The 17,949-nt window shown below is 47.6% G+C and overlaps 4 protein-coding genes across 4 annotated transcripts; all 4 read left to right on the plus strand.

Moving 5' to 3' along the window:
• The first annotated feature begins 8,702 nt into the window (after positions 1-8,702).
• Positions 8,703-9,731, plus strand: LOC143260686 (uncharacterized). The gene has a single exon (XM_076527006.1). The coding sequence runs from the start codon at positions 8,703-8,705 to the stop codon at positions 9,729-9,731; it is 1,029 nt and encodes a 342-aa protein (XP_076383121.1).
• Positions 9,732-11,497: 1,766 nt separating this feature from the next.
• Positions 11,498-12,274, plus strand: LOC143260687 (uncharacterized). The gene has a single exon (XM_076527007.1). The coding sequence runs from the start codon at positions 11,498-11,500 to the stop codon at positions 12,272-12,274; it is 777 nt and encodes a 258-aa protein (XP_076383122.1).
• A 1,873-nt stretch (positions 12,275-14,147) lies between these two features.
• On the plus strand, positions 14,148-15,364 carry LOC143260688 (uncharacterized). Its single transcript, XM_076527008.1, has 2 exons — positions 14,148-14,373; positions 14,508-15,364. The coding sequence occupies exons 1-2, from the start codon at positions 14,148-14,150 to the stop codon at positions 15,362-15,364; spliced, it is 1,083 nt and encodes a 360-aa protein (XP_076383123.1).
• A 2,058-nt stretch (positions 15,365-17,422) lies between these two features.
• Positions 17,423-17,851, plus strand: LOC143260689 (uncharacterized). Its single transcript, XM_076527010.1, has one exon. The coding sequence runs from the start codon at positions 17,423-17,425 to the stop codon at positions 17,849-17,851; it is 429 nt and encodes a 142-aa protein (XP_076383125.1).
• The last annotated feature ends 98 nt before the right edge of the window (positions 17,852-17,949 follow it).

Genomic DNA, 17,949 nt, shown 5'->3' on the forward strand with positions numbered 1-17,949 from the left:
GTTGTTATCTTTGGTTGGAGAAGGATACCGCGCGCTTATCTCACGCCTCAAGTAAGCGTTGATCGCCTCCAGTTCGTACGAACCGTCCGGGATGATTATCTCCTCACCCTCGTCACCGAAATAGTATTTATTGTTTCCGATATTTGAACTGATGTTTGGTATCGTGTAATAAGTTTGCAAATCGAGCAGGCCCAGTTCGTAATCAGCATTGTTGAGATCTATAGGCGGGAAGTACTTGGACGATAACATGCTACTTCTTCCTGATAACGTGAACGTGTATGACATTCTTGCGACGAACTATATCAGAGTTCCTCGCAGAAATTTCACACACAATTGCCCGCACACGCTTTCGTCGTAACTTTGATAAATCTTGTGATTATACGAGATCGCCGCGTTTGGTCCGAAATAACGAATCAATTCGATCGGTGGTCGAAGATCTCCAAAACTATCGAAGTAACTGACTTGCGAACCATGCTTTATATACGCGACCCAGTGCGTTCCTGAACCATGACCGCTATCCAGATTCACTGTTCCTCGTTCGTTTACCCATACTTGTTTCGGCAATTCATCGTGCATAAAAACTCCGCGAAAATGCGGTAATTTTCAATTCAGGCGATTTTCAATTCAACGTCCGTCGCCGAGTTATCTTTTTCCTTTCTTTTGTCTTTTTTTTTCTTTTCTTCATTCCTTTTCCACGTTTGTACGGTGTGATACACTCCACGGCCCTCCATAGCGCGATTGTGTCGTCGCGCTTCTTCCAATTGTTTCTTCGCAGCTTTCGCATCGTTTATCGTTTTGATCACCCCAGCAGCAGCACCTGTCAACGCTCCCAAAGCTCCCAAAGCAGGTAACAACAGCGGTAGAAAACCGCCTCGTTTGGCGATCGGTAGAATTCTTTCGACACTGTTTCTACCACCATTCTTTCTCTTTCCTTTGGCCGCTCGTCGGTCCTCCTCCTCCTCCTTCTTCTTCTTCTTCTTCTTCTTCTTCAGACCCATACCTAACCTCATCAGAGCTGTTTTTTACCAGTCTATAACGGTATACAGAGCTGTTTTTACCAGTCTGTAACAGTATACGGAGCTGTTTTTACCAGTCCGTAACGGCATACAGAGCTGTTTTTACCAGTCTGTAACGGTATACAGAGCTGTTTTTACCAGTCATGGAGAATCGCTCTATCATTGGAATACGGGGAGACTGATATCTACGATTGTTCCATCGCGAAGGAACAAACACGTGGAGTCTTTACGACCGGGTTTACGACACGGACGTGACCATAGTTGGGCTGCAGTCAAGGACACTTTCACAACCATTTGGCGTCCAGATTGTCCGGATGCCATCCGGACATAGCATAAAATCACAAGGCAGACGTTTTTTCCTTTTTTTTGCTCATCGTAAATAAGCCGTTTTCCTTGACAGCCATAAGGTCCCATAAACCCGGAATTTCCGAAGGGTCAGCCGACGTCGAGCACGCGACGGGGCCCGCTACCTGAGTTGACCTGACGGAATTTCCGGGGCATGAACCAGGGTCGCAGAGATTCCACGACCCAGCGACTAGCGTTCCTACCCCCTCCAGGACAAGTTCCGACGAGGAACTACCCATATAAATAGTCGAGCAAACCCGAAAAACGGTCTATTGCAATTCTCCCGGTACACGCGAGCAGTCATCCCGCGAGCAATCATTCACAAGGCACAAGCCCTCAGTCTTCAAATCACGCAACAGTACGCACAACCACTAATCCGAAACTTGAATCCGATAGCCCAAAATTAATTTGGCGGGCAATCAATCGGCGACTTAAGAACATACGCGTCCACCGTGCAATCCGGGCCTTACAACCCCGGAAGGGTTCATTTCAACGCCCGCGCGTTTCCTACGTCTCCGAGTCAATTCAACGATGCTCGAGCTCTCGTATAAATACTTTGTCGTTTGAGAAGGAATTTTATCATTAGAAAACAGAGCGAGAGGGCATGCGTTTCGTACGACAGTCCTTGAATATCTGGGTTCCGACCTGCCGCACGTTCGACGACTACGATGAGATAATTCGGAAACACGGATCGTTGCTACCGAGTACTATACGGTGCGTGATAAGCGACCCGTCAAGATGTGGTAAAACGAACGTTATGATTAGTCTGTTGGAGAGTCCGAATGGGCTGCGATTCACAAACGTGTACGTGTATTCGAAATCGCTGCGTCAACCAAAGTATCAATACTTGAGCAACTTGCTCTCGTCCGTGGAGGATGTAGGACAACGCGGACGTGATTCCCCAGTCGACCGAATTCAATATTTGGACCGTTTATTTTGAAAGTGGTGCAAGTCCATTTTCTTTCGTTTCGAGAAAATTGAATGTTAGCAGATCTGACAATTAAAAAATATAGGTTAATTATGTGAAGTCTGGGAATGTTTGTACTAATTTATCAATATGTAATTTGATTATATAAATTTCTTTTAGGCGAATTTAACTAAAATAATATACAATTTCCAGGCTGCTAATGGACTTACATCACTTTCATAATTAGTCAATTGTAAATATCATTTAATTTTAATTTTGAAATAACAAATATCACTTAAAATATATCTCATATTAATCCAATTTTGTTTATAAATAATAACAAGAAATAAAATAGGATTAGCATTTTTTATTTTGAACGTTAATTATATTTCTATATTGTTAAACTTAACACAAGATATTGGTATTATTAATTATTTATGCTCTTCATGTTTTGAAATATTGATAAAAATATTATAATAAAAAATATAAATATTTGAAATATTCATGATGCACAGGAGGTATATAAGATAATAGCTGCTGCATATCCTTATATTTTTTGTATGTAATAGGCTTGGCATCGTGATGGAAATTGGACTTCCACCACTTTCATAATCAATGGTTACGCAATTTCTTTTACCGGCCAATTTTAAATTGAACAAAGCATTGGCATTTTTTAAGATATTAAATACTAACTAGTTATAAACAAAAATTTTACACTAAATTAAGCATAAATTACGTCATATATCATTTTTTTTTTAAAGGACTTACATCACTTTCAAAATAAACGTTCCATTTATCTTTGACGACGTTGCTTGCGACGAACAGGATGTCATGAGAGAATATTTCGCGATGGGCGGACATTCGCACGTCGATTGTTTCTATCTGTCGCAATCGTACGCGAGAATACCTAAACATTTGATTCGCGAAAATGCGAATCTAGTGATTCTATTCAATCAAGATGTCACGAATCTGCGACACGTTCATCAGGATCATGTGAATACAGATATGTCGTTCGAAACGTTCAACGCACTTTGTAGAAGGTGTTGGCGAAACAAGTATGGATTCCTTGTAATCGACAAAGACAGCCCTGCGAATCGTGATCGTTACCGGCGCGGATTTAACGAATTCGTCGTGCTGTGATCGGGGCTCATTTGGACCGCAAGAGTCGTCGGAGTCGCATCGTACCGCTCGATATGCGTCGGTCTAAGAAAAACCGACGAGCCGCGATCACCAAAGAAATAGCCAAGACCAGTGACGTCATACGTAAAAAGAGTTTAGCCCTGAAGATTGGGAAAATGGATACGGAGTCGAACATTGAGACGAATTTACGTCCGATCGTGGTGCCGTTGAAACAGCTGGTTCAAAATACAGCTACGGAAGCGAACGATACTACGCCGATCGTGGATCGGCCATCGGATCCGCAGACGCAGTCGCTGTTCTCTACAAAGAAGGTGGAGAGAAAATGGAACAAGAAGAAGAAGAAGAGGAAGCATGACGAAGCAGCTTTAACGCCAAGGATGCATTTGAAGAAGAAAATCGATGACATCGACTATGTGTTGTACGACGACGACGACGGTGGCAAGAGTGACGATAACGAGGTGGGTGACAATAAAGCGCTCGAACCGATACCTACGATACTTTCGGCGCAACAGGAGAAAGCTTTTGAATCGTGTTCAACAATCTTGGACCTTTAGCGAGCAAATACTTGCAAAATTTCTTTAGCGGACCACCGAAAAATTTGAACAACGTGTACGGAGTGTATTTTCACAATGACAAACTGATGCTTGGAAACACCACGTTTGATGTTGAAAGTAACGACGATATCGTTATCAATTAAAATTAGGTACGAGGGAACTCCAGGTCTCTACGTATTGATATTCAAAAGAATACTCGACGAGAACCTGTACACCGAGACCGATAAGAATATTTACAGAAACATTCTCATCGCTACGCGCGCGCATCAACGAGATAACCAGATAATGGGGAATAAGGGTTACAAGTACAAAACTATCATAGAACCGATGTTTTCAACGTTGAGCGGAAAGGGTATACAAATTCCAACGATGATGCATGTAACCAACAATCCGATCGATTACGTGCATTGGGACGATCCGAACGAGCTGGTGGATCGTTTGAAATTGCTGATGGCATCGAAAAATGCCGGGCACACTGGTCACGACAACGAAATAATATCCATAATCGAAGAACTTCGCGAAGCCAGATTGATTATAAATTAAATAGTTCGATACTCGTTACTGCAGTAATGAATGAAATGCCTGTTGATAAATTTAACAGGTGGTTCGATAGAACGAGCATTCGTTGAAATTGCTGCGAAACCAATCAAACAATATTCGTGGACGAAAATTGGAACGATAGATTTACAAATATTGAGTTGAGACTCGACCACGTTTGTCAACAAATACATCAGATTAAACAACAACAAGAGCTGCACGAAACATCGTCGAAAGAGTAGAAGATAATGATTGAACCGAGAAACGAGGAAAATGTTACGGCAGCGGCAGCAGGAGCAACTGAAGAAACCTCGATTGCATAAAGTTAAACGAAGAATTCATTCATCTTTCGTTTTGAAGCGACCGCGAACCCGATAAAGCAGGAGAGAGAGAGAGAGGTGTCAGTGGTAATCATGAGCGATGAAAAAGTAAAGTTGGTGAACGAATTGCACGCTCCAGCGAGGCGTTTCTTCCCGCGCAGGCGAGTGATCGTGCGAGAACTCGACGATCTCTGGCAGGCCGACATCGTCGAGGTTCAACATACATTTAGCAAATATGCCTGGGTAGTCCCTCTGAAAAGTAAAAATGCCAACGATGTGTGCAAAGCTTTCGCGTCGGTGTTGAGAAAGTATGGCAGAATACCGAACAATTTGCAGACCGATATGGGGAAAGAGTTCTACAATAAAGATTTTCAAGAATATCTGAGAAAACACAACGTCAAACACTATTCCACGTACAGCACCATGAAAGCATCCATAGTCGAGCGATTCAATCGTACGCTGAAGAACAACGTGTGGAAATTCTTCTCGTTGAGCGGGAAGTATCGATGGATCGACGAGCTTCCCGCATTGATCGAAAATTATAATAATCGAAAACATCGTACCATCCGTATGCGATCAGCGGACGTGAATCGAAAAAATGCGAAAACTCTCTTGTCCACCGTCTACAGCAACGTTAAGATCGCCGGTCCTGCGAAATTCAATGTTGGCAACTACGTGCGCATAAGCAAGTTCAAAACTGCGTTCGACAAAGGATACACGCCGAACTGGTCGACGGAAGTATTTAGGATCATTACGGTGAAGCGAACCAATCCCGTCACATACCTGTTGACCGACTCGAAGAACAAACCTATCGCTGGGGGATTTTACGAACACGAGATACGCGCTACCAAGTATGCCGACGTGTATTTAGTGGAACAAGTATTGCGTAGAAAAGGAAATGAAATATACGTAAAATGGTTATTGTGGATAAACAAATCATCTGTCATATATAATGTATTTTTCTTTTTATTGAAGAAAATAAAAAATTACATTAGCGTAAATGTTTTTACATTAATACTGATTAATCTCTCCCACACTTTCAACGATCCGCTTTCGACACGGTTGAATCTAAACATAGAGCTAGCAGTTCACAGTCGATTAAACAATTTTGTTGGAACGATTCTTTTGCGAGAATCGCGGCAGCGTAATTCTTATTATTACTATTCTCGATACTTCTTAGAATATCGACGAGCTTTATGAATCTATCTCGAATTTCCGGAATATTTTCCAGTAACCATAAATACATATGATCGATGCATAACTCTAATTTGTACAAATTATACATCGTCTGTTTGGTAACATAGATCGGTGTATGAAAATTGAACAACTTGACTAGATTCATTTCATTAAAATTAACTATCTGTAACGATAAATTCTCGTCGATTCGTTACTCCTTCTTGTCCGTGTCGAAGCAACTGTTTATATAATCTCTAGTTTTTACCAGCAGTTTCCACGTAGACATCGAAAAAGAAATCTCCGCTCCACGATTGTCCCCAATGTTATGCAGGGTTTGAAGCACTTGTTTTTTTAAAAAGGAGCTGGAAAGCTATGGCTTTCCAGCGTGTATTTTATTTTACAATATTCCACAAAAATTAATTCATGCCGGTCTGGGACCTCGTCCGCCGCGCACAATATGTACCTCCGGATTACCGATTGTAATGTCAATCAATCACTGCTACGCGCATTATTAGCTCCCTACTTATATCCGCGTCTTATCTCTTGTTGGGACTAAGAGTGGGGCGGGAAGGGTCAGCATTACAGCTGGGACGATATCTCAGGCCCCAGGGGACTTCCCGACCACGCAACTATGCGACACCCCCCTCTCCTAGACAAGGCCCGTGTAGGACGGTACGAGTGGGTGGCGACAAAACGTTTAGAGGACACTGATTGGAAAATCGTAATATTCGCGAAAAACCAATTAGCGCATCCCGGCGTGGCGGTGGAGGTTCTTTCAGGAATCTCAAGTGGGGGTAACTGTATAAAACAACGCGACCAGTCGCGGCGCAGCTCTCTCTCTCTCTCTCTCTCTCGCTGTAGCTCTATCTCTCGAGTACATTACAGTCGGTGATACGGGGTCGTGCAATCGGGCAGTCAGTGAATCGGACACTCTCTCGAGTTCACACGGAGTCGTTCGAATCGTTCGAGTCGTTCATCCGGAGTCAATCGGACAGACTCATTCGGGCACTTTGCCAATCTTCACGACCACGACGCGGCTGATCGGGCAGGAACCACACCGACGGAACAGTGGGAGATTGCAATTCGGCTCAGTATCAACCGTAACCGAGCCAGATCACGAGGCACTCCGTAGAATCCTCATCCGCGGCATAAATTTGCTAACGAGCGAACGCAATCGCGGGTCGAAAAAGCTCTCGACTCGCTTCGCACACACATTTTTGGTCCTTCGAGCCGGATTCGCGATCTACGGAAATACAATTCGAGAGTGAAAAACCAGAGTGCAGCCGATCCCGTTACAATGGCAACGACTAGTGCACTCTCAAGCGGAATGGACAAGGGCGAAACCTACGTCCATTCCTTGAAAACGAAGCGCCGAACATTTAAGGCGCAATTGACATTGTTCACAAAATACGTCGAGTCATACGCAGACTCCGTTATTGAGCGTGTCAAACTCCGGGAACGCACACAACGCATTCGACAACAGTTTGAAGAATTCAACAAGATCCAGGATGAGTTGTGTCTCCTAGAAGACTTCGACACGGCCAAAGGAGAACGAGCAACGGTGACTGATGCCTATGATCACGCCATCGTCATCGCAGTCACCACGTCGGAACGGGTCGACCAGACTCACGCGCAGTCATTCAATCCCGCAAGGCGAGACTCACCTACACCGTCCGCGTTGTCGAAGGGATTATCCGTGAAGCTACCGCGGATCGACCTTCCGAAATTCGACGGCCGGCTGGAGAAATGGGTCACGTTCAAGGACGCATTCACGACGATGATCCACACGCACGCTGGGTTAAGTAACATCCAAAAGCTTAACTACTTGCGCCTCTCGCTCACCGGCAGAGCGGCGACGACGATTGAGGCCTTCACCGTCAGTGAAGAAAATTACGAACCCGCTTGGACTCATATGATCGAGACATATGAAAACAAGCGAGCCCTCATTCTTCATCACGCTGCGCTTCATCGCGACACACCGACCATGCCGAACGAGACTTCCGAATCCATACGGGATCTGACCAATTACATGCAACTACATGTACGGTCGTTGCAAGCTCTCGGTCGGACGTGGGAACAAATCGCAAGCGACTTACTCGCAAACATCGCCATGTCGCGCATGGGGCAAGACATACGAAGGACGTGGGAACGCACCCTGACGACTACGGAGATGCCCAAAATTGAGGACATCTTCAAGTTTTTGAATCTTACCTCGCATCAGTATAGGGACTGCGAAACGCCTTCAACCTCGACTCCCACAGTCCAACAAGGCCAAGCCGAGACCGCACGATACGTTCAGAAACCGGGTTCCTTCCGGACGAAACAGAGGAGACAACATCCCAGGCAATCAGCGAATAGAGCAAGCGGGCAAGCCTTCGTAACTGCCAAAGGTAACAATTGTGCAATCTGCAAGATAGCAGAGCATCCCGTCTTCCAATGCAAGGCGTTCCTAGAGATGCCAGTCAGGAAACGGATCGAGACGGCAACAAGATTGAACCTATGCTTGAATTGTTTGCGTTTCGACCACCGTGCTAAGGACTGCAACGCCGGGAATTGCAGAACATGCGGAAAACGGCACAACACCAAGTTACACGAAGATCCGCCGAAATCTACGGACAGACCCGAATGACCACGACGAAAACGAAGAAGGAAGCAGCCGTAGGAAGGGATTCGCGTTCGAGCCACCGAGGGACCGACCAAAGGGTTGATGACCACGGCGATCGTCGAGGTCGCAGGTCGCGATCAACCCTCAATCCCATGTCGAGCATTGGTCGATACCTACGCTAATGCGAATTTCACCACAGAGGAGTTCGTCGCGAAATTCCAGCTTCCCGTCACAAAATCGGCGGCAACCATCGAGACGCTGAACGCCATGAGAACGGTCACAAACAAGATTGTGAAAACCACCATCAAATCCCGTGTTTCGACCTACAAGCGGGATTTGACATTTTTCACAATCCCACGCATTGCGGGGTTCGTACCGGAGGAGCCGATTGACCGTGATCAATTCAACATCCTAGCTAACATCCAACTGGCTGATCCGCACTTCTACCGTCCAGCGCCCGTAGACATGCTGATCGGAAGCGGTCCTGCCCTCGCATCACTCAGTATAGGGCAAATCAACTTGTCTGCACGTGGCAACCCGGATCTCGTCCTCCAGAAAACCCAACTGGGATGGATCATCGGGGGGAGCGCACCTGCAAGGAAACACCAAACGACGCGGAAAACCTTCCTGACGAAGTTGAGTTTCGACCTCAAAAGATTTTGGGAACTGGAAGAGGGACCATCCGAATGGCGCCTCTCGTCCGAGGAGAAACGATGCGAGGATCATTTCACTCAACATCTTCAGCTAAATGAAACAGGTCGGTACGTCGTAGCTCTGTCCTTCAACGGAAGGGAATCAATGATCGGTGCATCACGGTCTCGCGCTCTAAATCGATTTTTGGCGTTCTCGCGCGATCTTGCATTGAAGACGGAGTATTCGACCGTCATCAATGAATACCTGGCGCTCGGACATTTGACTCAGGTAGGAACCGATGAACCCCAGTCACCGGGTTTCTACCTGCCGCACCATGCGGTCGTAAAGTCATCGAGCGCGACCACAAAGGTCCGTGTTGTGTTCGACGGCTCCTCCAAATCGAGTAGCGGCATATCACTAAACGACGCGCTGCTGATAGGACCCACGATACAGGACGACATGTTGCTGCTACTCCTGCGATTTCGCATGCACGTGTAAGCGCTGACTGGCGACATCGAGAAAATGTATCGCCAGTTCCTCGTTCGGTCAGAGGATCGCAAGTACCAACGGATCCTGTGGAGAAACGCACGACACGAGGTCACCACGTATGAGCTGAATATGGTCACGTTCGGGCTATCCGCAGCTTCATTCCTAGCAATTCGGTGCATACACCAGCTAGCGAACGACGAAGAGTCCCAATTTCCAGCAGCTTCAAGAACGTTGAAGAGGGACTTGTACGTCGACGATTTGCTGACTGGTGCCAATACATTGGAGGAACCTCAGACCGTACGCGATCAGGTCATCAACTCGTTGGCGAAGGGAGGACTTAACATACGTCAATGGAGGTCAAACGAACCCAGGCTTTTGACCGACCTCTCGGCCCAACAAGTACATCCCAAGGTCTTCGGCGACGCGACCACCGTCAAGACCCTCGGTGTCGTATGGGATGCACCAGCGGACACCATCAGATTCACCGTGAATCACAACGTTACCACACGGATAACGAAACGTTCCATCCTGTCATCTGTAGCAAAGATCTTCGATCTACTGGGACTCCTCGGACCGGTTACTAACCTCGCGAAGCTCATGATCCAGCAGTTATGGCAACTGAAGGTCGATTGGGACGAATACCTTCCAGTTGGCATACACACCGAATGGTAAACCTTCGCAGAGGTTTCCGAGAAACGTCACCCAATCTGGTCATCGCAAGATCGAGCTTCACGGATTTTGTGATGCCAGCGAGCGAGCGTATGGAGCATGTATCTACGTTCGATCCATCAGCACCAGCGGCAGGATACGGGTACATCTTCTCTGCGCAAGGTCTCTAGTGGCACCACTGAAGACCGTTCCGCTCGCACGACTGGAGCTTTGCGGAGCTTCTCTGCTGGCTATTTTGATGACCTTGGTTTAAGGGGCACTCGGCACCGATCCCGAAGCCATCACCTTCTGGACCGAATCCACAAGGAACCCAGCTGTCTCAAAACATTCGTTTTACATCGCGTAGCGGATGTTCAGAGAAAAACCAACATAAACGCGTGGCGACACGTACGTTTTCACGACAACCCGGCGGATCTGCTATCCCGGGGACAAGCACCAGCGCAGTTCAGCAAGAACCAACACTGGCGCCACGGACCCACCTGGCTTTCAACACGCAAATCAACGTGGCCTGAAGCGATATTCGAGATCCGCCGGATCCAGAGGACCTCTCACCATCGAAGAGATCCAATCGGCCACCGTCCGCATCCTACAATCTTCGTTCATTGAGATCCGGCACCGAGCTTCACAAGAAGAGCAAGCTCCTTCCGCTGAATCCGTTCATCGACCACCAAGGACTGCTACACGTCGGAGGCCGTCTCGTAAATTCGACGCTGTCTTACAATCAGCGACATCCAATCCTCTTGCCGAAGAGTCATCATGTGACCGAGCTCATCATCCGCCAGGCCCACCTTGAGAAGCACCACGCAGCACCACTACCCTATACGCCGTCCGGCAGGCCTATTGGCCCATCGACGGCAGAAACGCAACGCGGAAGATCGTGAGGCGGTGCGTCAAGTGCTTCCGTGTGGACCCACCTGCCACAACCTGCAAACCTACCCGCCGCACGAGTGACCGAGCACCGCCCGTTTTCCAATTGCGGCGTGGACTATTGTGGTCCCTTTTATATAAAGGAGCGACGACATCGCAATCGCACTCGACTCAAGGTGTTCGTTGCCGTCTTCATTTGTTTCTCAACGAAGGCAATACACCTTGAAGTCGTAAGCGACATGACCACAGAGACATTTATCGGGGCTTTGCGACGATTCATTTCGCGGAGGGAGATCTGTGAAAAGATCTATTCGGACAACGGCACCAATTTCGTTGGTGCGAACAACATGATGTCCGAGATACACGAGATCTTGCACAATGGGGAGAACAAAATCCGCCACTTCCTAACGGAGAAGCAAATCTCGTGGCACTTCATCTCGGCGCTGTCTCCGAATTTTGGCGGCCTTTGGGAAGCCGCCGTCAAATGCTTCAAACACCATGTGAAGCGAGTGGTGGGAGAAGAACTGTTCTCATTCGAGCAGTTCAACACCTTCGTAATAGAGGTCGAAGCCAAACTCAATTCCAGACCCTTGACTCCTCTATCTTCCGACCCGAACGATCCCATCGCACTCACTCCTGGCCACTTCTTGATTGGTGATTCCTTGACGAGTTTTCCTGAGATTGATTTCAGAAAAACGCCCAGCAACCGACTGTTCAATTGGCAACATATCCAAAAGGTCAAACAAGACTTTTCGTCCCGCCGGTACAAGGAATACATCAACCAACTCAACGTTCGCCAAGGGTGGACCAAGGGGTCGCCCAACATCACCGAGGGCACCATCGTCGTCCTGAAGGAGGATAATCTTCCACCACTGCAGTGGCGTCTCGGTTGTGTGGCACAACTTCACCCAGGAAAGGACGACGTCGCCAGGGTCGTGACCGTGCGGACTTCCCAAGGAGTCTACAAGCGGAACGTGAGACAACTGGCACCTCTGCCCATCGAGAACAGTGTTTAGAGACATTTTTAAACATACCGCAAGCAACCCAGTGCATCGCGATCTATTTAGTTAATAGGTACGCTGATCGTGTATTGACCGACTCGGTCGCTCAACGGGGGGAGCGAGGATCATCTAAAGAGACGGAAACCTTTTTTCCATCTGCCGAACATCTGTGCAGTGTCTTCCGTCTTTTTAATGACCGCGACGCGTCGTAGACCCGAAAGGCCCGGAAAACAACCCCGTCATAAAACTTGAGAATTTTAACGGGTCTAGGGAAAGTTTAGTCCCAACCGTCGCTGGTGTAACGCTGACCTTTCCCGCCCCACTCTCAGTCCCTACAAGAGATAAGACGCGGGTATAAGTAGGGAGCTAATTATGCACGCAGCAGTGATTGATTGACATTACAATCGGTAATCCGGAGGTGCATATTGTGCGCGGCGGACAAGGTCCCAGACCGGTGTGAATTAATTTGTGGAATATTGTAAAATAAAAGACACGCTGAAAAGCCATAGCTTTCCAGCTCCTTTAAAAAAAACAAGTGCTTCAAACCCTGCGTAACAGCTGGGACGATATCTCAGGCCCCAGGGGACCTCCCGACCACGCAACTACGCGACACCCCCCTCTCCTAGACAAGGCCCGTGTAGGACGATACGAGAGGGTGGCGACAAAACGTTTAGAGGACACTGATTGGAAAATCGTAATATTCGCGAAAAACCAATCAGTGCATCCCGGCGTGGAGGTGAAGGTTCCTTCAGGAATCTCAAGTGGGGGTAACCTGTATAAAACAACGCGACCAGTCGGGGTGCGGCTCTCGCTCTAGCTCTAGCTCTCGAGTACATTACAGTCGGTGATAAGGGGTCGTGCATTCTGGCAGTCAGTGAATCGGACACTCTCTCGAGTTCACACGGAGTCGTTCGAATCGTTCGAGTCGTTCATCCGGAGTCAATCGGACAGACTCTTTCGGGCACTTCGTCAATCTTCACGACCACGACGCGGCCGATCGGGCAGGAACCACACCGACGGAATAGTGGGAGATTGCAATTCGGCTCAGTATCAACCGTAACATTGATACTTCGAGCCAGATCACGAGGTATTCCGTAGAATCCTCATCCGTGGCATAAATTCGCTAACGAGCGAACGCAATCGCGGGTCGAAAAAGCTCGACTCGCTTCGCACACACATTTTTGGTCCTTCGAGCCGGATCCGCGACACATTCTGGTCCCTCGAGCCGGATAAGTGCGAAACAGATTGTTGCATCAGCCTAAGAATAATCAGAACCGCGCGGTTCCATTTAACTCACCCACGAGGTCAAAGAGGCCCGACGAATTCCAGTCCTCATCACCACAATGACTCGCGGCTTCTGAACTCCGACGGGAATACAGAACCACCACACCTACATTGCAAACACGATAACAAATGAACTCTTAGTCACAGCACAGGTTTCCATCTTGAACAATCAGACTCAACCAATCCAATGCCGAACCTTAATCGACACATGCGCAACCACTAATTTCATGACTGAATCTCTCGCAAAAAGACTCGGATTTCCACATAATAAATGTTTATTTCCCATTGGAGCTGTCAATACCATGACGACCTACGCGAAACACGCGGTTACGGCTACCATCAAATCTCGAATTAGCAACTATCAACGGACGTTAACATTCCTCGTTATCCCGACCATTTCATCATGCAGTCCCGGTCAAACAATTGACCGATCTCGCATAAGCGTGTCAAAAAATCTTCTTTTGGCCGACCCAAGTTTCCATCTCTCCGCTCCAGTCGATCTTCTCTTGGGCGCTGGGGCAGCTCTCTCTATCTTAAGCATTGGACAGATCAACCTTTCACCTCCCAATGGTCCAGATCTGTACATGCAAAAAACTCGACTAGGATGGGTAATCGGGGGGAGTGCCCCTGCTACTCACCCCATTATTTACCACATCACGTAGTGATGAAAACTACGAGCCTAATCACCAAGTTGCGAGTAGTATTCGATGGGTCAGCAGCTACGACGTCAGGAACTGCCCTCAACGACACACTGCTTACTGGGACAAAAATCCAAGACGATCTTCTGTATATTTTACTTAGACTCGACAATCACCAATACGTATTGACAGGTGACATCGAAAAGATGTACCGTCAATTTCTCGTCCGTCCAGAAGACCGGAAATGCCAACGCATCCTTTGGCGCGACAGTACCGGAATCGTGAAAACATTCAAATTAAACACGTCACATTTGGACTCTCCGCAGCACCATATCTTGCGATTCGATGCCTCACACAGCTTGCGCAAGACGAGGGACATCAGTTTCCCAAAGCGGCACAGGCATTGACCCGGGATTTCTATATCGACGACGCGACTACGGGGGCGTCGACTCTTGATGAAGCTCTCTCATTACGGGAAGACTTAACAAACCTGCTAAACACAGCAGGGTTAAACATCCGACAATGGGCGTCTAACCATCCAGCCCTATTGCAAGGTTTGGCAGAGGAAAACCTGAATAAAAGGCCTCAGCTCGGAGAGTCATCCACAATAAAAACGCTCGGAGTTGTGTGGAATTCATCGGACGACTCCATTTCTTACGCGGTCACCACATCCAAATCCATCGGACCCATCACCAAAAGGTCAATAAGTTCCGAAATCGCGAAGATCTACGACCCATTAGGGCTTCTGAGCCCGGTAATCATTGTGGCGAAGATTCTGCTCCAGAAGCTCTGGACCATGGAGGTAGACTGGGACGAGTCACTACCGATGGAGATCCATACCGAATGGATCCAATATTATCAGAGACTACCACTCCTGAACGACGTCGTGTTCCAAAGGAAAACCATCGCTACCGGAGCAAAAGAACTCGAATTGCACGGTTTTTGTGACGCCAGTGAACGCGCCTTTGGCGCTTGCATATACATGCGTTCAATTGACGAACATGGCCATGTCCATGTCACCATTTTAGTCGCGAAATGCAAGGTCGCACCTCTGAAGACTCAGTCAATTCCTCGCATCGAACTTTGCGGCGCCCTTCTGCTATCATCATTATACCAGACACAGTACGAGAGGCCCTGCAGCTACCAATCAAACATACCACCTTTTGGACCGAATCTACAATAGTTCTCCACTGGCTACAAACGTCCCCACATCTTTTAAAGACATTCGTAGCAAGCAGAGCCGCAGAAATTCAAAGCAAAACCAACGTGGAAAATTGGAGCCACGTGCCTACCACCGATAACCCCGCTGACTTAATCTCAAGAGGTCAAACACCAGAAGAATTCCTACGATCATCAATCTGGTACCACGGCCCAGAATGGCTACACGAAGAACCACCCATTTGGCCACTCTGGGAAGGTGCCGTACCGTCGATAGTTCTAGAGCAAAAAACCGCAATCTGTCTAGCGACAATGCTATCAGACATATCCTTTCTAGAGAGATACTCATCATGGACAAAGATGCAGCGAGTCATTGCATATTGTCTTCGGTGGAAATCATCCAACAAAGTCCAACTTTCTTCGCAGAAGAAATTCGATGCCTCACCAAGAATCAGACAGTGAAGGGTAAATTGCAACAATTGAACCCCTTCCTAGATGATGACAGGATGCTGCGAGTCGGTGGACGCTTAAAGCATTCACCAATGCCCTTCAACCAGGAACACCCCCTAATTCTCCCAAAGGTACGGATTACGTCCGTGATCATTGAAAACGGACACCGCGCTCAACTACATGCAGGTGTCCAAACGACTCTGTATACCATACGGCGAGATGAAGGACATACCTAATCTTATTGGTCCTACCAAGAAACAAACATCAGAATCACGTCACTAGCATTGTTGCTGCCTCTACACCATAATCAGTTTATTGGGTTGCAATTCAGATTTAAACATATAGTGCAGTATTGATCGATACCCTCTCTCAAAGGGGGGAGGATGTTCAGCCGGCCCGAACCGGCCAAATTGTTTTATTACTTTATTCTTTTCTTGTCCATCATTTGTGCGAGTTACGTACGATAGCCACGTCTCTAGCAATCCGTGCCGTAAAATATCTCTCCTTCCGATTATAAGACAAGTACTAAACCCAAGAAATCCGAAGACAATACCTTTATGGATATTGCCACTTTCGCCTAGCATGCCAAATTCCAACATTAAGTTCTCTAGTTTCCGTTTACCATTGCCCAGAGTTACGGAACTTCTTGGGATTATTACCTGTCAGAGTCGAACCCGCGAAACTCGCAGACACAAGGCAACGAGAGGATCAACCATCCCCCACAATGTTACTTTCCTGCAACGGGGTCCACGTGGGCGGACTTCGAACCAACTAGACAATCACATCGAAAATAGCATCAACGAATCAGCACACTTTTGAGACAGCACACGTCCACACCGACATTATAAAACACACAACATCCAGCACTCACGTCGTTATTCTTGATCAGTCGAACTACACAGCCAATTCAACCGCTTAACCCTTCGTTCTACCGTCCACAGTTCAACCGTGTAGAAAGTGAAATAAAGTTACAAGTATTACAAACATCGTGTTCCTTTATCTAATTTAATATCCTTAGAACCCGACCAGGTTGTAGGGAATTCGTTTTGATACGCGTTGTCAGGAAATCCTGAGTTGAAGATTTACGCCCTTCAACGACGCCGAAATTAGAACGGCATCACAGCGTGATACAACGAACACAACTCATTATCCCCTCCGATTACCACGCCGTCCCGAAAATACGCGAAGAGCATAAGGGGCGGGCGGTAAAAAGGACAAAATGAGCAACACTGATTGGAAAGGCCCAACGCGTGGGGTTGACCAATCAGGGTTGTTCAAGAATTTTACCAGGGCAAACGGCGAAACGAAAAATCAAACTCGATCACTGCATCGCGACTCGTCCGCAGACATAGTCCGCGAAATAAAGAACTTTCTACCACCGCACGCGAGAGTACTATTGATTCCGAACAAATCCTACCCGAAATTGGTGACCACGACGTGATTATTAGTGCTGTGCGGTAGTAAGTGCAGTGCGACTAGACATAGACAGTTAGACAGAAACAATAAAATGAATACCGAAGTGAACCACGAGAGTGCCGCGACGCCGGAAGTTTGCCGTGTAGGTATTCACATACCGCCGTTCTGGCCGGACTGACCAGAGATCTGGTTCAACCAAATCGAAGCACAGTTCACGATGAGCGGCATCACGGCAGATAACACCAAATTTTGCCATGCGATGGCCCAACTCGATGCAAAATACGCAGAGGAGGTATGGGACATTTTCACCGCGCCCCCGGAAACCGAGAAATATGAGACGCTCAAACGGGCGCTCATAAGACGCAAGTCCGCCTCGGAAAACAAGAAAATGTTAAGTCTTTTCGAGCAGGAGGAAATCGGCGACCGTACACCGCCCCAGCTCCTGCGGCACATGCAGAGTCTGGCCGGAAAAACAATGACGGAGACCTGCCTCAAGACACTGTGGGCCAACAAGCTGCCGGCGATGGCAAAAGCCATCATCAATGCGCAAATCAGTCTGCCACTCGACGTGCTGACGGACATAGCGGACCGGATCCACGAAGGAACAGCCGACAACCAAGTGGCTAGCGTCTCGACGGCGCGGTAGGATCCGCTGGAACAGGTGCTCTACCGGTTGGATCAAATAGAGGCGCGGATGGCGGAACGGCACCGGTCGCGTCCGCCGAAGAGATCCGACCAGTCTAA

Source organism: Megalopta genalis, chromosome 16, assembly GCF_051020955.1.
Source record: "Megalopta genalis isolate 19385.01 chromosome 16, iyMegGena1_principal, whole genome shotgun sequence".
Lineage (NCBI taxonomy): Eukaryota > Metazoa > Arthropoda > Insecta > Hymenoptera > Halictidae > Megalopta > Megalopta genalis.

What these genes read in the sequence shown, in the direction of transcription:
- LOC143260686 (XM_076527006.1), top strand. Translation starts at nt 8,703, where the DNA reads ATGACCACGGCGATCGTCGAGGTCGCAGGTCGCGATCAACCCTCAATC.
- LOC143260687 (XM_076527007.1), top strand. Translation starts at nt 11,498, where the DNA reads ATGACCACAGAGACATTTATCGGGGCTTTGCGACGATTCATTTCGCGG.
- LOC143260688 (XM_076527008.1), top strand. Translation starts at nt 14,148, where the DNA reads ATGGGTAATCGGGGGGAGTGCCCCTGCTACTCACCCCATTATTTACCA. An exon ending in TCACCAATACGTATTGACAG is followed by an intron (nt 14,374 to 14,507) that starts GTGACATCGAAA and finishes GACTCTCCGCAG; the next exon opens with CACCATATCTTGCGATTCGA.
- LOC143260689 (XM_076527010.1), top strand. Translation starts at nt 17,423, where the DNA reads ATGAGCGGCATCACGGCAGATAACACCAAATTTTGCCATGCGATGGCC.